Source organism: Notamacropus eugenii, chromosome 4 (assembly GCF_028372415.1).
Source record: "Notamacropus eugenii isolate mMacEug1 chromosome 4, mMacEug1.pri_v2, whole genome shotgun sequence".
In the NCBI taxonomy this organism is placed as follows: domain Eukaryota; kingdom Metazoa; phylum Chordata; class Mammalia; order Diprotodontia; family Macropodidae; genus Notamacropus; species Notamacropus eugenii.
This window is the reverse complement of record NC_092875.1, coordinates 146,391,373-146,415,835: the sequence shown is the minus strand read 5'-3', so window position 1 is coordinate 146,415,835 and position 24,463 is coordinate 146,391,373. Positions and strand designations below refer to the sequence as shown.

The 24,463-nt window shown below is 34.0% G+C and overlaps 1 protein-coding gene across 13 annotated transcripts in view; it reads left to right on the top strand.

Annotated features, from left to right (window-relative positions):
* RIMS2 (regulating synaptic membrane exocytosis 2) overlaps window positions 1-24,463 on the top strand; it is an 842,692-nt gene that overhangs the window by 656,230 nt on the left and 161,999 nt on the right. For 9 of the 13 annotated variants that reach the window (XM_072603307.1, XM_072603309.1, XM_072603311.1 and 6 more), the window contains 2 exons: window positions 1,748-1,920; window positions 2,950-3,213. In XM_072603307.1, the coding sequence (XP_072459408.1) occupies window positions 1,748-1,920; window positions 2,950-3,213 (437 nt within the window). The remainder of the gene's footprint in view (window positions 1-1,747; window positions 1,921-2,949; window positions 3,214-24,463) is intronic. The other 4 variants (XM_072603321.1, XM_072603320.1, XM_072603313.1 and 1 more) reach the window with 1 other exon arrangement.

Below are 24,463 nucleotides of genomic sequence, written 5' to 3'. Positions count from 1 at the left end.
CACACACACACATACACATATATGTGTATATGATACATATGTACATGTGTATGTATATGACACCATTTGTATATACATATATGAATATGTGTATATATACACACATATGCTTGAGTATATATGTGTATCTATGTATAGATACGCATATGTATAGCTATGTCTATGTGTGTGTGTGTAGTATTGTCTTTGTGTTTTGTTTTGGTGTGGGGAACTTCCTCTACCAGTGGATACCTGTACCTTCTCTACCTGGAAGAACTAAGAAGTTAGGGGACTTGTTAAGTATCACACAACCAGTATACATCAAGACTTGAACCCAGGTATACTTGGTGCCAGAATCAGCTCTTCACTAATCCTTGCTGCTGCTCATTGATATTTGAAGTGAAAAGATATGAATATTTATGCAGCATGATTGCTTCAAATCGAAGTAACTTTATATTACTATCATTTTATCTCTTCATAAAATTGATCAATATGGCAGTTTTCAAGAGACAAAAAATTTATCATTTCTTATCATCCTGTCAATCTAAATCTTATTCTCTGTAGATATCTTATAATGATAAATACTATTAAATATAAGACTCTTGAATTATTACTGTCCCTCTCAACAATCAAAGCAAAATTGAATTATATTCAGTACAATTTGTTTTACACATGTTTTATGTTTCATTTGTTTGGAAAAGAGTAAACTATCAGTGTATGCTGGGCGTAGAAACAGGAAAACTGGAATCCATATCTCATCTCAGAAACTTACTGGATGTGTGACCCTGGGCAAGTCAATTAACCTCTGTTGGCCTCAATTTCCTCTATGTTAAATGGGGGTCACCTACCTCGATGAGTTGTTGTGAAGATCAAATGAGATAATATTTGTAAAAGTAATTAGCGTAGTGGCTGGTGCTTAGTAGGTGCTATATAAATGCTTGTTCTCCCTATCCACTAGAATATTAATCAGAAAACACTACTATCTGCTGACTACCATAGCAAACAGCAGCTATACTACCATAAACAAATATCAATTTGATCATTGTAATTTCATTATAAATTATAATGAACACTTTTAGTAAGCCTAAAATTATCTTAAAATTTTTGATATAGTTTAGAGCTGTCTCTAAGGGTTTTAGGATAGATGATGATGTGATAATTTGGTTTCTGGGCTTCATACTGTTTCCACTAAAACATAATGATGGACAGCAAATTGTCAGAGAAATCAGTTGTCAGTATGTTGACTTTTGTAAGTGCAATTGAACGTCTTATAATATCATTATTTTAATTTTTGTATGAAAATCAAAATCTCCATTTTTTTATTAAGAAACATACTTATATTCCTCCCACTCATTCCTCTTTCTCTTCACTCCCTCCCACCTTCCCTTCTTTCTTTCTTCTCCATTCCTACCACATCTCATGGTTTTACATACGTATATATCTATCTATCTATCTATCTATCTATATATATGTGTGTGTGTCTGTGTGTGTGTATGTATACATAATACATGTTTATGTATAAACTTAGTGGCTGGCATTGAGATATTCTGGAAATGTTCTAATGCCACCTGTAGAAATAAGTAATTGTGTATGAATTGAATTGTTCTTTTAGAATAATTGTTTTTTACTTTTGTTTTAGAAATAGTAGGGTGAGTTTTTCTAAGCAGTGGTGCTCCGGTGGAAAATTTAAGTCCTAAAAGGAGAAGACAAGGGATTGCTTTGTGTTTGTACTTATAACTTCTATATGTTTGTTGATCTGTGTCAACAGTATCGTTCAGGGCGGGATCTTCATCGAGGTGCAGACAATGTTTCTACTAAATCTTCAGACAGTGATGTAAGTGATGTATCAGCTGTATCAAGGACGAGCAGTGCATCTCGTTTCAGCAGCACAAGTTATATGTCTGTCCAGTCAGAACGACCAAGAGGAAATAAAAAAATCAGGTGAGTAAATAGAACTTACATGGGCAAACTCTTCTCAGTGCATTATAGGCAATTTTCATTTTTTCTTTTAAGAAAGCTAAGGTATACTTTCCTAAAAGATACATATGTCAAGTGATAAGGTAAAAGAACATTGGAGAAATTTTTTATATTATTAATAGGATCTTATTTCAAATTTCTCGGACAGGGAAAATTTTCTTGAAGCCAGTATTTCCCCTACATATAATGTGAAATGGTGCCAATGTCCATATTTTTTGTTCATGTTAACTATTTTAAATAATTGTATTTGTGTGTGTATGTGTATATATGCATGATTATGCATATATACACATACACATTGTATTAGCATGTATTTGCTATATGGGAACTTCAGTTATCAAAAATAGAAATAAATATAGAAAGTAATTTTCTAGAATGCTTGCTGAATATATATATATGTGTATATATATATATATATATACACATATATATATATATATCAGTGACTGAGAAGAAGTTAGGATAGTTCTTAGTGCTTTTATCAATAGATTTCTGTCATACTCCTCCTAGGTTTTTACACATGCATGAAAAAATTCTCTTTTATTAGGGAATTTAAAATGTATTTTATTAATTCCTTTAAAATAGAAATAAAAAGGTTCGACTTTACATCTAATTTATGAAAATTCCAGGTTCTGTACCAACATCATGTGAAAAAAATTATATTCAGGATAGGTACTTCTCATGGATAAAAAAAATACCCATAACACAGATTGCATATGCTTTTGCCTTGTTTGCATACAGCCTCATGAGAGGGGAAAATGTGATTTACAAACCATTCTGAGTAAGTGTTGGCCCCTTAGTGCTTCTCTGGTAAATACAAAAGTTTTCAATTTTAAAAATCGTACAGAATTTTTATTTATACTTTCCTATTTTACTTTTTCATTCTCCTTTCTGTTTAATTCATTTTTGTGTACTATATGCATGTTTTTTTCCTGACTTTATTTTTTGTTTGTTTGTTTGCATGCCTTCTTCAATTCTGGTTTTCTACAAAAGATCAAAAGAAATAGAGGAGGGTGGGCAAGAAGGGGATATGCATGAGGAGATAGTTCGTGAGGAAAAGAAACAGGAAGAAGAACTGAAAGAAGAAGGAATTAATGAAAAACCACAAGGGAAAGAGCTAACAAAAAATTCTGATAATGAAAAAAACAAAGAATCAGGAGATGAGGAAAAAATACAAGATAAAACTCAGGAAAGGAAAGAAACAGAACAGTGGAATTCAAAAGATTTGCAAAGGCGATTCTCACAAGAAGATGACAGGTAATACACACTTATTTCTGTAGAGATTTCCCATAAGTAACTTAGTTCCCCCCCTCCGTCCTTGAAACTGTTTTGTTTGTTTTATTTTCCTTTTATATTGCCTACTTCATGCTTATTACAATTTTTGAACGGCTTAAATTTTTCTTCTATAATTTATTAAAATCATGCCAATTAATTATAATCACTTGCCTTCAATTTGTTTATTGAATTATAATTCTGTGCTTTAAGTTTTGAGACTGGCCATGTACGATAAGTTAGATTAAAGACTTCTTTTTAGATTTAATGATCAATTATATAAAATTTAAATCAATTATGTTCTGTGAGATTGATAATAAAGGTGGTATATATTCCAGTATCTGCTTTGAATAGAAGACCAAGTCTTTACAATAATAAAGTTTGGAAGCTGTTGAAAATTTTAACCAACTTACTAAAAAATTAGGTAATGATGTAAAATAAATTTCACACAAACAATAAAATCCATAAATGAATAACAGAGTAGTCAGTCATTGTTGGTATGGTAGCACATGAAAACTTTATTTAGTCTTTATTTCTCTTTGCCTTGAGCCCTAAGTCTAGGCCTCTAGTTTTTTGTGGGCTTTTCAGCATTCCTTCCTTGGCAACCTCCCATCCCACAACAGCAACAACAAAGAAGATTGATAAGTAACTCTCTGGGAAAGTTGGTCCTATTAAATTTATTCTGAGGTAAATGTAACAAATGATTCCTCTCTTTGAAAAAGCAGGCAATCAAAGAATGCCCTGCGAAGGAAAAGTTTTGTTTCATATTTGTTAGCTTCAAGACTAGACAGTTTGACTGGGGCAACCAGTTAGTTTCAGGGAGATGAGGGTCAGATGATGGAGGGTAACCATGCTGAGAAAGCAAAATATAAAAACATACGGTTTTAGTATCTGACAGAACACAATGTTAATGATTATGGTATTTATACAGTACTTTAAGGTTTGTGAATTATTTTATATATCTTATTTCATTATATTCTTATAATAACCCTGTGAAGTAGGTACTGCTACTATCCCCAGTGTACAGATTAAGAGACTGAGGCCAAGAGATATTGTTATTTGACCAAAGTCACATAGCTAATAAATATCGGAGGCACCATTTGAACTCACACATTTTCCTGACGGCAAGTCTAGTTGTTCTATCTACTGTACCAAGTAGCCTAACAGAACATAAAAATATAACAAGGGCATAATAACACACTGTCACTTTGTAGTTCAAATGTATGAAATTTCTTACCTCAAATCCATTTATCTTAATGATTTAAAGTAAACTCACACACTTAAAAATAAAAGAGACCTTGGAGATCACCTAATACAAAACCTTCATTTTCTAGACATGGAATCTCAGTCCCAGAGAGGGTAAATTACTTGCCAAAATCCATACATCTAGCAAGGAGTACAGATGGAACTTAAACAAAAACTTCTTTGTTTCTAAGACTAATGGTCTTTCTTAAGTTATTTATAGCAACTGATTTCTTAAAACTTCACTTGAAATAGTAAAAAAAAATTTTAAATTTTTGTCAGTTAAAACCTTAATCTTACTTATGATTAGTCACCAAGATATATCTTATTCCAAAATTTGCACCATTATAAGGTGACCAAATTGCTAGTTGGGCTTTATGCTTTTTAAAGCATATGGGAGATACTTTTTCCTACTGGGCATATTATCTAATCAGATAATTCTTTACTTTCATGAAGTGTCACATGTTAGCTAGTGTCATACACCTAATCAATTATCATATTTCAAATGTTAATATGTTATATAATTTTAATCTAAACCAGTTATCTCTATGACTTTTTGTTTTATTTAACTATTAATTACACTAGGAAAAGATATTTTTCTTTGATTTATTTCTGAATAAAATTGTTTAATTTGTGAATCACAGAACTGGTATCTCATCAGTTCAGATAAACACTTTTTATGCATTTATAGGAAATGGCTACACAGTATTTTTTCCTGTCTCTACAGAAGTTGAATAAGTCAATTGCGCCCCACACTAAGTTAATTTCCACTCAGTAGACTCTAGTGATAGCGTCATGTTCTCCAGAGGTAGAGTAGTGACACTATAACACTCATATGTTTGGATATCAAGGCCATAGTAAGAACCAAAGCAGTCAGCTATATTTAGGATATTGAAATTCGGAAGGGTGAGATAGATCCCAACTGCCTCTCCTGTTATAAGTGGGTATATTAGATATTCCCTAGTCTAAGTTATAAGAAAAATACCTTTTTCATAAATGCATGTGCTGCAATAAAATATATATGTGGACTTTTTCAATTGTTTGCCATATAATTGGAAACTTCTGTCTTCTTCTTGGCTAGGAGACATAAGCATTTTTCAAGTGACTGCTAAATGCCAGACACTACAGTAAATGCTTTTAAATATAATCTCATTTGATCCTCACAGCAACCCTATGAGGTAGATGTTGTTATCATCTCTATTTTATAGTTGAGGAAACTGAGGCATATTGAGGTTAGGTGAAGACCCCAGGGTTACACAGCTAGGAAATATCTGAGACTGGATTTGAACTCAGGCTTTCCTGACTTCAGTCCCAGCACTCTGCTGTCGCACTTAGCTGGCTCTGCTCAAGCCCTTTGATACCAAGAGGTATCCTCATTTTAAATGTTCTCAAGGGATAATTTTTTTCTCTCCTACCAAGCAATCCACCCTGGAAGTAATGAAGAAGTATACTATTTAAAGAATGTTGATAATTGTTCACTTCAATTCTGTTACCTCTTACTTATCCCTTCCTGTGAAAATACATGTGATCAGGAGAGCTTTTAAGTTTTCACAGTATCCATAGTAACATTCAAATAGTGGTTGATGCAAATTCAAAAGCATAATTATTCATATTTGTCTTTAATGAGATTTATGAGTCAGTGATGACATTTTCCCAAATCCCTATACACTTTTAAAATTTTTCTAACATAAGAATTATGTGCAAGAGGTAAAGTAATTACAGCTATCTTGCCAAAACAAGATACCAAAAAGTCTAATGAGGGAACAACTTGATGAATTAACAGCAGAGAAGTTATTCCTAATATGCTTACTATTTTATGGAAAAGGAAACTGATACTCAGAGAGATTTAAAAGAAGGAAGGAAGGGAGGGAGGGAAAAAGAGGAAGGAAGGAAGGAAGGAAGGAAGACAAAGACTAGAAAGAAGGAAAGAGAAAAAAGAAAGAAAGAAAGAAAAGTTAACAGCATGTTATATTGGAAAGAGCTCAGAACTTGAAGTCATAAAACCTGACTTATTGGTCTTTATAGTACTTATTGGTCTTTGAGGAAATCACTTAAGATCTCTAATTCCCTCACTTGTATAATGGAGATCAATATTTGAATGATCTGTTTCATAGAATTAGGAGTATTTACAAAATATAAAACACTGTATAAATGAATTCTTATTTTTGAGTGACCTTTCAGAGGCCATACAGATAGCCACAGAGCCTACAAAGAGCCCAAGTGACCTATTCTGAATACTTTCCTTTCTTTATTTCAAAAGAGCCTGATAAAAAACAATGTTATGATTTCTATAAATTTTCTGAGTATTACAAAGATTCCAGTAAATCACAGTTAATCCTGTTCCACAAGCCGGATGATAACTGTAGTACACAGTAAAAACCTGAATGACCCTGAGTGTGTCCTCTGTCTTCCATGCAGTGATGTTATGAAATGTTTACACTACTGTAGTTTGTCTTCATAATGGCTCTGAACAAAAAGGTACAGAAAATAACTTGCTTCCATGGACAAAGGAAGCCGGTAACAGAGTGAGGACCTAAGAACAGGTGATGCATGTGCCAAAAATATAGACCAATTTTAAAAGATAAAGCTAGCTTTCTAAAGAACTTCTTTAACTTTATAGATCTTTTAGAATTTCCATTTTTAAACACACTTAAGGAAATAGTGTGGAACAGGAGCGAATCGCCTCACCCCTGTAGGCGTCAGATTTTTTTGTTTTGTTTTAAATCTTTGTAATACTCATTTCTAATTTGCCTTTGCCACAGGAAGAATAGCCATTTATACTGTCATTTGAAAATGTCTTGTTGGGAGGTATTTTGTTTTCCTATGGCGTAAGGAAAAGTATGGGAGTTCATTTTTTTTCTATATTGTTTAATGAGAAGATTTCTGTGAAGAAGACCAAAAGAAAATGGAGAGGTCTTTTCTGTTGAAGCTCTTTTCCCTCTGTCTTGTAAAGATAATTTTCAGGAGACTATTAAAAAGGATAGCTTGAGAAAATCTTGACTTAAGATGTTTCCTGTGAAAGTTAAAGAAAGTACAAAGAGTAAGGACTGATATCACATACATCCTGAGAGACAGAGAAATATTACAGTAACTCTTGAAGGACTTAAAATCAGTATCTGAAGTGAACCCGAATTGTAATGTTTTTATTTGGAAATGGTGAGAAGTCATTTTCAATTTTAAAGGGTGTGAGATGACATTGCCTTTGAACTTTCAAGTTATAAGTAGTTATTGATGCCTTTATTATTTTCCAAGGAAAATATTAACATACTAATTTGCATTTTAATCATAATCCTATGAGAAACAACTTTTATTATTTTATCATTATTCTAACCCACAGAATATTCTCTGGAGAGAGAAATATTCAAACTGACATAGTCCCTTCAAACCCTCAGATATTTCTCACACAGGATATTTTGAAGTAACTATTACAGCCAGGGTTCTTACAGAAAAACAAAACAAAACTTTTATAACAGTAGTTCTTGATCTTTTAAAATAGATTATTGTATTTTAAATAATTGATTCTCTTCATAATCTTATATAATTTATTTTATTCACTTAAAACTGTTATTCTAGGGTGTCTGCAGATTTCACCAAACTATGACACAAAACAATATTAATGACCTTTGATTTTTAAGAACCTTGATCAAGGAAAATGACAGTTCAGTAAAAACATTAAACTTTAGTCTCCAAAACCTCTCAGTCTCTATTTGACTGCTTCTCTCAAAGACTTTTCCTCAACTGACCATAGGTGACCTGAGCTCCTCAAAAGAGCATCCGCCTTCTGATCAGTACCCTTATCCCTTTATGAAATGGGAAGGAGGATACTTCCCTTAGATAAATCATAACTCTAATCCCTTCATGCATTCTAGTCAGTCATTCAACACTTATTAAGCACTAACAATGTGCCAGGCACTGTGCTAAGCCCTGGAGATGCAAAAAAGGGGCAAAATACAGTCCTTCCCCTGAAAGAATTTACAATCTAATAGGAGAGACAATAAGTCATGTACAAACATGCTATATACAGAATAGATGGGAGCAAATAAGAGAGGGAGGGAATTAGAATTAAGAGAGCTTGAGAAAGGCAGCAGGACAGGTGGGTTGTACAATGAATAGAGCACTGGACCTGGAGTCAGGAAGATTCCTCTTCCTAAATTCAAGTCTGACCTCAAATATTTACTATCTATATGACCCTGGGTAAGTCACATAATCCTGTTTGCCTCCATTTCCTTATTAGTAAAATGGAGAAGGAAATGGCAAACCATTCCAGCATCTTTCCTAAGAAAACTAAATGGAACATGACAGAAAAATGACTGAACTGAACTGAGAAAGGTTTCCTGTAGAAAGTGGGATTTTAGTTGAACCTGGGATGCCAATAGGCATAGAGGAAGAAGGAGGGGATTCCAGGCATGGGGGACAACCAGAGAAAATTCTGGGAGCCAAGAAATGAAATTTCTTGCTTGGAGGACATCAAGAAGGCCACTGTCACTGGTTCAGAAAATTACATGGATAAGAATAAAATATAAGAAGACTGGAGGGGTAGGAGGGGATTTTGACTGCAAAACGATTTTGTGTTTGATCCTCCAGGCAATAGGAAGCCACTGGAGTTTATTGAATAAGGTGTGACATGGTAGGACCTTTACTTTAAGAAAATTACTTGGAAGCTGAAATAACAGATGGATTAGAATAAGGAGAGACTTGATGCAGGCAAACCCACCAGCAGGCTATTGGAGTAGTCTGAGTGTCAGGTGATAAAGGTGGATTGCTAGGTGGATCAATAAGAGGGTCTTTTGTCTTTATTCTTGTTTGATCATTGCCCAAATTGTTTCAAGAGAGAAGTCATTATAGTTGATTTGGAGGGAAGCAGGATATTGTTTTACATTTGATAGTTCAAAGCTCATAATTGGTGGGTAGGGTGGTACATATTTCTAATGCCTGCTTCTAAAGGAGAATGAAATAAGTGTGCATATTGAGCTCAGGAGTTCAGACCTGTAGTAGAGGTATGACCATTTGTTGTCCATACTAAGGCTAGAGGTGATATCATAAGACTACCAGGTTTGTGAATGGATGCTTTATTTCAGGCCTGGGAGAGATAAGAAGACCAGGTTTCCCAAAGAAAAAAGAAATGAAAAGAAAAGGAAAAGATTGATGAGGGTTTTTCTTTCAGATTTAGCCCAAAAGCTTCAAATTTTTAAATGCTTTCTTAGGGGGTAAGAGGACAAGGGCCTTTGTTTGCTTCCACATTATGGATTTCATGTTAATAAATTTTATATGAATAATAACTATTGAGAAAGGGTTTTTTTTCAGGCCATTCAGGAAGTAATATTGAATAAACTGATGTGGGGACTTGTAATGAGAAAAAAATTACAAATTCATTAATTAATAAGGAACTTTTTAAACATATACTTGGATTATTCTAGAACTTGGGATGACAAAACTAATATAGTATTGAGTCAATTTGCAGACTGAGGAGTAACCTACAAGATTGGTTGACTCCAGATTCCTATCTAAAACCTCACTATACATGCAAAATGTATCTCTAAGGGTCCTTCCAACTATTATATTCATTTATTCTATAATTCTTGATCTTTTGTATCAAGTGAGATTATATTTGTAAAGCTTCTTTGTAATTGTAAACTAAATTCTTTAAACAATGCATGTGAATCATAATAATAATTTTTATGATTAGTTTCCTGGTGGTAGAACATTGTTCAGTAAAGGATTCGTATATCTGGTAGAAAAATACTAATTTTAGTAGGAATATTATTCACTAGCTGTTTGTCTTTTTAACAACTTAGTTCTATATAAAAACATCTCATTCAAAATATTTCCTGTTTTCAATCAAATAAGAACTATAAATTTGATTCAGAAGCAGTTCCTAATACAAGTGGACAACTTAAATATGAAATATATATTTATCAAATAAGTTATTCAACTTTATTATTGGCTAGTCATTATAAATCAATAGTATCAAAGACACCAAAAAAGCTAATGTGACCTTAAGCGATATTAAAAAGAGTAATATCACAGTAATAGCCACATTGTGTGATGACTAACTTTGATAGATTTATCTCTTCTTAGCAGTGCAAGGATCTAAGACAGCTCCAAAAAAACTCATGATGGAAAATGCTGTCCACATCCAGAAAAAGAACTATGGAATATGAATGCAGATAGAAACATACTATTTGCTCTGTCTTTCTTCTTTTGTTTCTACTTGCTTGTGGTTTCTCCCATTGGTTCTAATTCTTCTTTATAATATGATTAAAGTGAAAATAGGATTGATATGAGTGTATATGTGGAGCCTTTATCAGGTTGCATGATAATGAGGTGGAGGGAGGGGCGAAATGACAAGAAAACTTGGAACTCAAAATCTTACGGAAGTGAATCTTAAAAACTAAAAGTAAGTACATTTTTAAAAAGAATAGTAATGAATGTAATAAGCTCAAATGAGAGAGTATGTACATAGTATTTTATAGACCTTATAACCTTATATGAATGTCTGATACAGTCTTCGTGTTCACAATTTAAAAGTAAATATGATAAACTAGAAAATATCCACAAAATAACAAAAATGTAAATGAATGTTACAGAATTCTATGCATTTTTCCATTAAAGATGACAAAAATATAATAATTCTATAAAATCATATCAGTGTTCCAAATTTCTTTTAACATTTTTTAAAAGTTTTGAGTTCAAAATTCTGTCGCTCCCTTTCTCTCTCTCCTCCCTACTCCCTGAGATGGTAGGTGATCAGATATAGATTATGCATATACAATAATGTAAAGCATTTCCATATTAGTCATTTTGTGTAAAAACACTTGAATAAAAGGAAAAAATGAAAAAAAGAAAGGAAAAATGTCCAGAACTAGGAATTTAATAATGCTTTACTCAGTTGCCATCTTACCACATATGAAGAAGCCTTTAGTTTGGAATGCTTTATTTATTGTTTTATTATTTTTATTATATGTTGTTATTACATTAAATATTTCCCAATTATACTTTTTTATTTTTAACATTCATTTAAAAAATTTTAAGTTTCAAATTCTATCCCTCTTGTCCCTTCTCTACCCATTGAAAAGACAAGCAATATGACATCAACTATACTTATAAGGTCATGTGAAACATAATTTAATAATAGTCCTGTTACCCCCCCCAAAAAAGCCAACAACACAAAACAGCCAGAAATATAAAGAAAATGAAAAACATGTGCTTCATTCTGCACTGAGTTCACCAGTTCTTTCTGGAGATTAATAGCATTTTTCCTCATGAATATTTTGGAATTGCCTTGGATCATTGTTTTAATAAAAGTAGCATTATCAACATTATCATTGTTGTTACTGTTCAAAAATCATAGAAACAATGAAGAATTTAATTAAAGATAATTACAACAATAAAATAACACAGATAAGGCTGAAATTATTTTAATTATGTACCACAATCTTTTTCTCATTATATTCTTTCAGTTTTGTATTGATTTTTATGTTTGTTCTAACTAGTCAATGACTTGACTGCACACAATTAACTGATTAAGAAATAATTCAGTAACAACTCACTTTCTGGTGATAAAATATAAGCATTTTCATTTTTTTCCTCTTTTGTTACTTATGTTTGTCATATCCAAAAAGATGAAGCATAGTGTAGTGGAAAATAACCTCGTAATCAACAGCTGAATTTGTGTGCTGCCTCTGGCACATACTTTGTGACCCTGAGCAAGTCATTTAACTTCTCAGTTTCATGCATCTCTGTAAGAAGATAATTTGCAGAGCAGATGTCAATTTGCATTTGTAGAAGGAACTTCCTCACAGGTATATCCCTATATCAATAAAATCACAGTGCCTAGCATATGGTAAGCTCTGAATAAGTGCTTTATCTATTATACTTTTAGCTCACTGTCACAAGACCAGAATCAATCTTCCCTTCAGTGTTCTATGGGTAGCCTTGGAGGGTCACAACATCTCTTTTATAATGCCAGTGACTCAAGTCAGTTTCCCCTTCCTACTGTTAGCTACCAGTGACTAACTCCATTTCTATTTTATCCATTAACAGTTTGCAAAAAGATATTTATTTTGAAGCTATTGCAAGAATAAAAGTATAAAAAAACTTCCCCAACACCTTGGGAGCATACCCTTTTTCCTATGCTACCTTAGTTTCTGAGGAGAGGGCTAACCCTTATCACAATTTCAGTATGGCATTGGTTGTGGTAAGATCGTTTCCAAATCTAGTATTGCTGCCGGTGGATGAGTTCACTTTTCAGCTACATCTGGGATGACCAGGAAGATCACTTCTTACTCTTTGGGGTGTCAGTGCTTGGCTGGCAGCAAAACTTGATGAGGAGTAAACTCTTGAATTCCCAGACTTTCCAGTGACTTTCTTTCCTTATCTTCATAACCTCTAGCTGAACCTAAAATAAAATAATAAATGATGAGATGGAGAGCTGAGACTCACATTCACAGGATCACATATCAGCTTTGGGGGAGAGAGAACAGGAGACTTCTTTCTTTATAGCAGTGTTTCAAAAACCGCAGTCCATGGGTCAGATTTGACTGGAAGATAAGATCTTTTTTATCTCAAAAACCTTTCTTAGCTGTGGGTCATGAAAAACAGGCCTAGGTATACTTTGCTGACCCCTCCCTTAGGAAATTATCTCTCATCAGATATCTTCAGTCTAATCAAACCAAGAGAAAAGATCCAACCAAGAAAGTAAGCTAAGGCAGAGGCCAACTGAAACTTTTTGAAGGCAACTCCATTTGTATTTCTACAACTGTAGCAAACAAAAGAGTATGGCATTTAGCACATAGTTAACAGAATGTAACTAGTCATATACTGTATACATATGCTCCAAAATCTCTCCAAGATACTACCATTCCATGTCATCACAACATTGAGTCCGACTCCCTCATTTTATAGCTAAGGAACCTGAGGCCCAAAGGGGTTAAGTAGTTTGCTTAGATTAATACAGTTAGGAAGTTTCTGAGGAATGATTTGAACTCGGGTTTTCCTGGTTCCAAATCAGTGCCTCTTTCCACTACATTTGCATTTAGATTCAGTCTCCTCATTAGTATGTCTATTTTTTTTTTTAAATCATTGGACAGAATTCCAAATCTAAGCAAAGTGGTGTCAGATTCACCACCCTGCTCATGAAACTCCAGGAATCCAAACCATGTTGAAATATAATTGAGACCAGTGTCACTGGATCAAAGTATACTAGCAAATCCTAGCAATATACTGTATGCTAGTAATGTTATTGTTACTATTAATTTTCAACTTTGAACTTTGGAGTCTTAATGGCAGGACTGAATCTAAGTAATATTGTAAATTGGATAGTTTCTTTTGAGCACTTATCTACCACCTCTTTCTGTGTGCCTTTCCTTTAATATAGACTATTCTTAAGATTCTCAAGTTCTTTTTGCTTCCTGCTTGCCTGCCCAATTCCTCTATACTGTATGGATTGCTTTTCTTGAGATAATGTTATACTGTGGACCTCTCCTCATAATTTATCTCATTTTCTCGGGACCCTAGTTTTCAAGCAAACAGTTAAATTTTTTTGACAAGCTAATTCCAATTAAGATATGCTACTACATTATATGAAAGAAGTATTTTTATTTTTAAAAATATCAAACCATTAGTACTAAAATATTAATCATCTCATGAGCAGAATATTGTGTTAGGCTCCAGGAGAGTTGCAAAGTTTAGAAAAAATAAATTCCTTTGCCTTCAAGACACTTAAAATCTAACAGAGGATAAAATACCAACACAGATGGCTATAATATACAGTATAGTGATAAATGTATCCTAAAAGGATGAGAAGAAAGGATAATACCAATTTTGACAACTCAAGAAGGCTTTCTGGGAAAGGTATTTAAGCAAGGGAAGGAATTCAACAAATGCAGAAGGCAAATTAAGGCATTATAAGTATAGAGGGCATTGTGAGCAAGGAAAAGAGATAGGAGAATGCAAAACACCAAAAGGAAGGAAATAATTCAAGTTTGCTAGAGTACAGAGTCTTTGGAATTCCTGTTATTGCTTAATTTCTTTTACATTTTCACAGTTGCAGTGATTCTCGATGATGGTAGATTTGCAGTAATAAATACTGTGTTATAAAGTGTTTGTTTCTTTCCCTTCAGTTGTTATCCAGCACATTTTCTGGTGACAAGGATGAGATCCTGTTTAAGTTAGACAATTAAACACAACATAATCACACATGAACAGGATCTCCACCTTAGACTTTAAAAAGAGCCTTCACCCTAGCTGCTTAAAGATGGGCACATCTATACAGTGAGTGTAAAGGGCATATGAAACCAAATCCACACTATTGTTTGAATTTATTCATTTGAACAGAACCCATCTGAAGCTTTGTATTCAAGTAAACCTGAAGAAAACCGTGCCAAGTTTATTGGTTCATTTAGTTCATCCTCTACCTAAAACAGATGTTCTTAACCTTTTTGTGTTACAGACGTGTTGGCAGATTGGTAAAGACTACAAATATATCAGGATATTATTTTAAAATAATTATTATCATGGAATCCTTTAGAAATCTGGGGAAACCTATGATCCCTCCTAAATCAGAATGTTTTTAAATGATCAAAGGAAAAGTTAAATTTTAGTTAGTGAAAATAAAAATGTATTTTTTTTCCTATTTAAATACACAGACCCCTCGAGAGCTATCCATGGAGCTTGGGTAGACCTGTGTATCCCAGGTTAAGACCCTGATCTAGATCTTCAACCAGATGGATATGTTGACCTTATAATTCTACCCTACTGCCAGTTTGCATACATAAGGAATATAGTTTATATGTTCCTGTCCCCTGGTCCCCCCAAAAAAGGCAGATAAAAGAAACCATCTGATGTGAAAGATACCCCTCGTGGACTCTTCAGAAGAAATGAGGTTAACAGAAGATTTTGAATAAATAATGAAATTTTTTATATACACAGACAAAATATATGCTTCTGAATTGTTTTCCAGTAGTTGTGATAGCTTATGCTTGGTCATCCATTCTTTCTCACTTGGTTCTACCCTTTCCATCTTTGTAATAATAAGATTAATAGCTAATATTTATAGTGCTTACTATGTGTTAAAGACTGTGCTAAATACTTTACAGTTATCTCATTTGAACCTTCAGCAACCTGGGGAGAGAAGTGCTATTACTATCCCTTTCCCCAACCCCTCTTACTTGTAGTGCTTCCCTCTATTAATTATTTCCTATTTATCCTGTACATATAGCTTATTTTGTGCCTGTTTGTATGTTATCTCCCCCATTACACTGTAAACTTCTTAAGGACAGGGAGCATGTTTTGGCTCTTTTTTGTATCCCTAAAATTTAGCACAGTGCCTGGCACATAGGAGACAATTAATATATGTTTTTTATTAATTAATCCCCATTTTTACTGATGAGAAAACTAAGTAAACAGAGGGTAAGTGACTTGCGTGGGGTCACACAGCTAGGAAGTATCTGAGGTCAGGTTTGGACAGATGGTTTTCCTGATTCCATATCTAGCACTCTATTTTATCACTTAACTGCCCCTAATTGCAATGATATGTCAGATAATATCAGGCAAAAAGCCTAGATTCTATGAAAATGGAACACATTTATCTTTGTTGTAACTAGGCCATATAAAGATAAAATATATCATATTGACTTCACTACTCTGTTCCTAATTAGTAAAAACAATTATCCTTTTTCTCAGGTCTCATCCTGTTTAATTTCTCATCTGTTGACATTATTGATCACTTTGCGACTCTCTTCTCTCTTTCCCTCTATAAAATTATACTGTCCTGGTTGTCTTCCTTTCCTATCTGATCACCTCTTCCCAACCTTATTTTCTGGTTGAATTCCCTTTTTTAGGTTCATATCTCAGTTTTTCTCCCCAGTCTTTTCCTTAGAGCCTATCTTTACTCTCAGTTTCACTAATCACTTCCATATAGCCAAGTCTGTACCCTAGCCATCCATTCCCATGAATGTTTATTGTCTCACATTTTATTGTACCCTCAAATTCAACATGTCTAAAGTGAAATTCACAAACTTTTTTTCTAAGGATTAATTCCATTTGTTTTATTTCCCTAATTCTGTTATTAGCATGCTTACCCGGTCACCAGGCTGAAAATCTTATTTGATATCATAAAGTTCTTTTTTCTCTTTATCTCTACATTTGATTAATCAAAGTTAATTATTCCTTGGTGATATATTCGTACATCCACCCTTTCTTTTCCATTCCTATTACAACTAGTCAAGTTAAACTCTTCATAATATAATCACAGAATTTCTGAATGGAAGTGATCTCAGAGCATTGCAATAGTCTCTTTACTAATTTCCCTATATCTAGCCTTTCCTATCTTCTACTTATACCATTACTAGGTAGTCTAAAAACATCTCATTTGTCATGTGTATTTCCTTGTTTAAAAGATCAGTAGAAGGGACAGGGGATTTTGGAATCAGGAAACCTGGGGTTAGTTCTCAGCTCTACCAGTGACTACCTTAAGTCACTTAACTTTAAACCCCTTATCAGTAAAATGAGGTGGGTAGATTTTATGTTCACTAAGACAGTGTTGTCAAACTCAGAAACTGTGGCCATTAATCCATAAATAAAAATGTAATGTTATCAATGTTTTATTGTATTTTCATTTATTTTGTTAAATATTTCCTAATTACATTGAAATCTGGTTCTGGCAGCACTCAGGAGTGTTACAGGCTGCATGTTGCTATGTGTTTGGCACTTCTTCTCTAAGGTACCCTCCAACTCTAAATCTATAAGCCTGAGCCCACTGATTAACTTTCATGGTCTTATGGGTTCCTGCTTACAGGCTCCCTGTTGCCTACATGTAAAAGTACTTTGCAAATCATAAGTTATTATATGTTTATATGAGATCTATTATTATAAAATCTAAATTATTCAACTTGCACTCAAGACCCTTCATAATTTGGTTTCTGCCCACACTATCCCACTACATGATTCCTTGACTACAAATAAAATTAGTTTACTCACCCATTTTCAATTGTGCTTTGTACATTCAGGACTCATCTTTTTCTTCTTATCTAATTACTATAGGTCTTTCAAGACTCAGATCATATCCTGTCTCCACTATGAAATACTCACTGATGGCTCTCTTTTATTCCTTCTCTGAATTTATGTGCCAATCATTTTTTTCTGTTCACATCATTTGACATTTATGATCTATCACTTCATATTATTAGTTATATTTAGTTATATAATTTGCATCTTGTCTCTTCACCTAAGTACACTTGCAGAGGATAGGAATCCTATCTTATACTGCTTTTTAAATTTTTTTTTATTAATTATATTTATTTTCAGTGTTCTACAATCACTACCATATAACTTAGATTTTTTTCCCTTCCCTTCCCCGTATGTCCCCCCTCCCTCTCTGAGAAGGTATACAATTTTATATAGGTTCTACACATACATTCCTATTAAATATATTTTCACTATAGTCATGCTGTGTAGAAGAATTAAAATGAATGGGAAAAATCATATAACAAACCAAAACATAATACAAAAGAAAATGATCTGCTGTATTCTGCGATTGAATTCCATAGTTCTTTTTCTGGATGTGGAAGGCATTTTGCCTTGAAAGACCATGGGAATTTTTTTTTTTTAAGTTCTTGCATTGCAATGAAGTTTCAGGTCTACCAGAAAAAACTCTCGCACACTGTGGTCATTGCTGTCCACAAAGTTCTCCTGGCTCTGCTCCTTTCACTCAGCATCAGATCATATAAGTCCTTCTAGGCCTCTCTGAAGTCTGCCTGTTCATCATTTCTCATAGCGCAATATAGTATTCCATTACATTCATATACCATAATTTATTCAGCCATTTCCCAATTGATGGGCATCCCCTTGATTTCCAGTTTTTGGCCACCACAAAGAGCGCTGCTATAAATATTTTTGTACATGTGAGATCCTTTCCCATTTTTGTGATCTCTTGGGGATATTGCTGGGTCAAAGAGTATGCATATTTTTGTAGCCCTTTGGGCATAGTTCCAAATTGCTCTCCAGAATGATTGGAGCAGCTCACAGTTCTACCAACAATGAATTAGTGTTCCAGTTCTCCCACATCCTCTCCAACATTTATCATCTTCCTATTCTGTCATGTTAGCCAATCTGATAGGTGTGATGTGGTACCTCAGAGTTGTTTTGATATGCATCTCTAATCCATAGTGATTTATAGCATTTTTCATATGACTATAGATATCTTTAATTTCTTCCTCTGAAAACTGCCTGTTCATATCTTTTGACCATTTATCAATTGGGGAATGACTTGTATGATTGTACATTTGACTCAGTTCTCTGTATATTTTAGAAATGAAGCCTTTATCACAGACACAAGCTACAAAAATTCTTTCCCAGTTTTCTGCATCCCTCTGAATCTTAATTGCTTTGGGTTTGGTTGTGCAAAAACTTTTCAGTTTAATGTAATCAAAATTATCCATCTTACACTTCATAATGCTTTCTATTTCTTCTTTAGTCAAAAATTCTTCTCGTCTTCATAAATCTGATAAACACACTATTCCTTGCTCTATCAATTTATCCATAGTATCAGTCTTTATACCTATATCGTGTACCTATTTGGACTTTATTCTTGTGTACAGTGTCAGGCACTGGCCTATGCCTTGTTTCCGCCATACTGTTATCCAGTTTTCCCAGCAATTTTTGTTGAACAGTGAGTTCTTATTCCAGAAGCTGAGGTCCTTGGGTTTATCAAACAGTAGATTGCTATATTCATCACCTACTGTGTAGCTAGCCTATTTCACTTGTCTACCCTTCTGTTGCTTAGCCAGTACCAAATGATTTTGATAATTGCTGCTTTATAATACAATTTGAGATCTGGTAGGGCTTGGCCACCTTCCCTAGCATTTTTTTTTCATTAGTCCCCTTGATATTCTGGACCTTTTGTTTCTTCCAGATGAATTTTGATATTATTTTTCCAGCTCTAGAAAATAATTATCTGATAGTTTGATTGGTATGGCACTAAATAAGTAAATTAATTTAGGTCGAATTGTCATTTTTATTATATTTACTTGGCCTACCCACAGGCAGCTGATATTTTTCCACTTACTTAGATCTAACTTTGTGAGAAAAGTGTTTTGTAATTGTGTTCATATAGTCCCTGGGTTTGTTTTGGTAGGTAAACTCCCAAATGTTTTGTAGTGTCTACCCTAGCTTTAAATGGGATTTCTCTTGCTATGTCTTGCTGTTGGACTTCATTACTAATATATAGAAATGCAGAAGATTTGTGTGGGTTTATTTGGTAACCTGCAACTTTACCAAAATTGTTTATTATTTCAGGTAGTTTTTTACTTGATCTCCAAGATTCTCTAAGTATATCATCATATCATCTGCAAAGAGTGATAACGTAGTTTCTTCTTTGCCTATTCTAATTCCTTCAATTTCTTGATCTTCTCTAATTGCTACAGGTAACATTTCTAGTACCATATTGAATAATCTGTCTTACACTTCTTATCTTTCTGTATAGCATCCAGCATAGTAACTTGATTGTAATAAAGGTCCAGTATAGGTAATCCCATTTCTCGGCTCATTCAAAACTGCTTACTAATATAAGGTGACATACATTTATGGAATATTGGGAGGTAGTCACTGTATAGTTCATTCATATGTGTGTGTGTATATATATATATGTTGTGCATGTATGTGTGTGTGTTTGTGTATGTATGTGTGTATATGTGTGTGTGTCACTGAACCAAGAAGAAATATGTATAGTTTTATTTTATTGAAGATGTCAAAGTTTTGATTCAGTGATGGCAACATCAAGTGTTTTAACTCAGCCTTTGAGCTTTTTCAAAAAAAAGAAAAGCTTGGAAAACAGAGCAAGGTGAGATGAGGAAGCTATCTGCTGTTGAAGATCCCCTTTTCCTCCACTGTCCTCTAAACTGCCCATAGTGTAGCTGACATTGTCCTTGGCAAGAAGGTTATGGGTGGAAGAAGGCAGAAGTCAGAATGAGAAATACAAGTAAGGAAGGAAGGTGAGTGGAATGAAGGGGTAACAGGTACCTAGAACATGATAGAGAACAGCTGATGAAAGATAAGCCAGGAGGACCTATCTAAGTATGCCTGGATAGCTCACTAGTTTTTCCTTATTGTGGGCTGGCCTTTCTTTATGCATAAAGAAATTATGATCAACATTGCATTCTTATTGCAAGGAAGAGTGTGTGTGTGTGTGTGTGTGTGTGTGTGTGTGTGTGTGTGTTGGCGTGGGGGACTTTTCAGTGTTGATATTCTTGATTATATTTTCCCTTGCCTTTATCCTAGGGGCTGGGGTGGGGGGACAGGAAGAAAGGAAAATGTCAATGATCTGCTCATTCTTGGCCTATTAGTAGTTAATATTGTTCTTAGCTGGGAGAGGGTGTGGATATGAGTTTTCTGATTCTTTGCCATGATTATCTTATTTCAAGCCTTTTGACTTTCTTTTTTGTCATGGACCCTTTTACCTATCTGGTGAAGACCATCAACCCCTTCTCAGAATAATATTGTTATTATGACATTAAAGAAATAATAACATATAAGATTAAAAAGGAAACTAAATTATATTGAATATATATATTATGTAATATTGAATATATATATATTATGTATTATATTCATGTAATCAAGAACACCTAAAGTAGCCTATACTCTTTATATTGGTTGACCTCATGACTTTGCCTTCAGGTCTAACCGCTCACGTGTCTAGACCAAAGATTTCATTTTCTAGATCAGGAAAGCCTTTCTTTCCCTTTCCTTCAACTAAATATGTGTGTACTAAGTGAAATATTACACACAGCTTAGAAATTCTAAGTCTTATGGTTGTCAAAATCTAAATTGAAAATAACATAAAGAATAAGCAAACTTGCACACTCACCCATTTAACTAATAACTAACAAAGAGACACGTACCTTTGCCATGAAGTTAAAAGGATCACAGCATCAGTTCTAGGTACTACCATCTCAGAGTTTTATATTCTGGTATATTTCTTTTTACCAATGCCCAGTCATAGCACCAGGTCATTTCTGACCCTGCTAGGCCCTGATGGCTAATCTTTCAACAAATGCCCTGGATATGTCTCCTAAACATCTACTTTATTAGCTGCGATTTCTTCCTCCATTAGATTGTAAGCAACTTGAGAGCAGGGACTGTTTTTTGCTTGTCTTTGAGCAATATGCATTTATTAAACTCCTACTACGTGTCAAGTACTGTGGTAAGTGCTTTACAAATATTATCTTATTTGAGCCTCATAACAACCCTGGAAGGTCGGTGCTGTTATCACTCCCTTTTTATAGCTAAGAAAACAGAGGCAAAAAGAGTTTAAAGTGACTTGCCCAAATCATACAGTGTCTAAAGTTGGATTTGAACTCAGGTCTACTTAACTTCAAGCCCAGGGCTCTATCCATTGCCCTACCTAGTTTCTAACTTAGCATAGTACTCAGGACATTGTTTTTGTTCAGTCATTTCAGCCTCAGGAACTGTGTGACCCTGGTTAAGGGAGGAAAACTATTGACTAGAAGTCTATTTCTAGTCCTCACTCATTTTGTGGCCAAAACTTTTGGCACAAAATGTTTGGTGAAATTAATTTACTGCTTTAATATTTACATATACATTTCAATTACATATAAAGACCTTTTATCTCCCTCTAAATATAGGAGCAACTCTTATTTTAAAAAAAAAAAAAGGTTAAAAATGATCATAGTACTTTCTCCTGTATCAGAAAGACTGTCCCTTTCTGTATCCTCTGTAACTTTTCTCTAGTGGAAATGTGTGTGAATAACTATTGAACTTGATCTGATTTTGTACTCCACTTTTGACATTAGCTGTGTGGCCATGGGAAAGTCAGAACCTCTGTCAACAATTTTCTTATCTACAAAAGGGAAGTAAGATTTTAATACTGGCCCTGAGAAACAGTGTGTCATAGTGGATAGAGAGTTGGCTTTGTAAAGAGATAGGAACACATTTCTAACATACTCTGTGGCTCTAGGCAAATCATGCATCTTCTCAATGCTCAAATCAATTCACTAAGAATATAAATTATAGAGAAGTATTGATGTGTTGGTGAAGGGAATTTACTATAACAATGAAATCAGAGATCCAGTACCTATAATAGTAATTATAATATTATTAACATGTTCTCATCTTCTTCCATGGGGTTGAGATAGAAATGAATATGGGGCAAGTTCTTCGTATCAGTGAAATCATAGGTCCATTTCCTATGCCTGTAGTACTTTTCTGTTTATTTGTTTGAGAGAGGTAGACCAGAGAAATTTATTACTTTTGGGCATTGTCAGTTAATCAGAAAACATTTACTAATATTTGGGGAGACATTCTAATATGACATATAAATAACCGTATATATTCAAAACAGATTTAGAATTAATGGAAGGAAATCTGAGAGGGAACATGGACAATTTCAGTCTTGGGAGATAACTTGTACAAAAGAATGAAGATGGGAAAGGGAATATTGTATTCAAGATAGTACAAATAATCAAATACAGTTAGACTATAAATGGAGGGGGGATGAAGTATATTAAGAGGAGTAAGATATAAAGGAATGAAGAATCAAATAGAAAACTGGATATGGAGCCAAAAGAGACTTGGTTTGAAATCCCACCTTTGATACTTAATGGCATGACTTTGAGCAAGTCACAACCTCTCTCAATATTTTTGCCTCATCTGTAAAATAAGGCAGGGGCAGTTAATAGTGCCATTTCATAGGGTTGTGGTAAGAATCAAATGAAAATAATAATGTGTAAGGTACTTTGTAAACCTTTAAAAGACAATCTAAATGTCAGCTCTTGCTGTTATTGTCATTGTTACCAAAAATTATGTACACTCTCAACTGGTTTCCAAAATGTCATCTTCCCTCATAAAGATAAATTGTGACAGACTGTGGAGTCAAGAGTCTTGACTGTTCTAAAGTCCCCAATTTCATTCCTCTCATCACCTGTATTCAAGTCTGAGAATCATCCTTGACTCTTCCCTTTTCTCCTTCCTCACTTCCCATATCTTATCAGTTGCCAAATGTTGTCTATTCTCTCTCTATAACCCCTCTTGAAACTATCTCACTCTTTCAATTCTCATGATCACTCTAGCTTGGATATTCATCTCTCTTTTTGGATTTTTTTGACAATAGTTTCCTAATTGATTACCCTGTTTTCTGTCTCCTCTCTCCAATTGATTTTCCAAAGTAGGCATGATTAAGAGATAGAAAGAGCTGTTATTGGTGTTCAGTGATTTACTTAAGCTGGCAAATATGAATGTTTTCATGCAGTCTGTATTACTCACCTGTTGAAAGTAAATGCCTCTGGGAAGTGGGAAGAGTCTCTGAGGCAGATAGTTTAATTTGGTGAATACAAGGCAGCCATATAATATAAAGTTGAAAAGGTACATTTGGGAAAGAATACAGAAGGCTTTCATGCTATGTCAAGGATTATATAGGATTATAGGATTTAGAACTGGAAGGAATCATTGTGCACTTTCTCCTAGATAAAACACTAAATGGCATAGCAACTATGTGTTACAATGGATAAGGCACTGGTCATGAAGTCACAAGACCTGAGTTCAAATGTGGCCTCAGACACCTGTTAGCTGTGTCTCACATAACCCCTGTTTGCCTCAGTTCCTTATATGTAAAATGATTATAATAATAGCACTTACCTCCTAGGGCTGTTATAAGAATCAAATGAGATAATTGTAGGCATTTAGTACAGTATCTGACACAAAGTAAATACTACATGAATGTTAGCTATAGCTCGATAGCAAATATTAGAACCTTGCCCTTCTCAAATCCAGTATACTCACTATATCATGTAGCTTTCCAAGGCCATGAGAAGCTATTGCTTTTCTGAGACAATCAGTTGTTTTATCCTTCCAATGAAAAACCTGCACAGTGATGTGTTGAAAGGTTAACCTGATCAGGTCAGAATGCATTGAGAAGGAGAGAGAATAGACTCTGAAAGACACGTTAGGAGATTGTTGTGCTAGTCAGACATACCCTTAT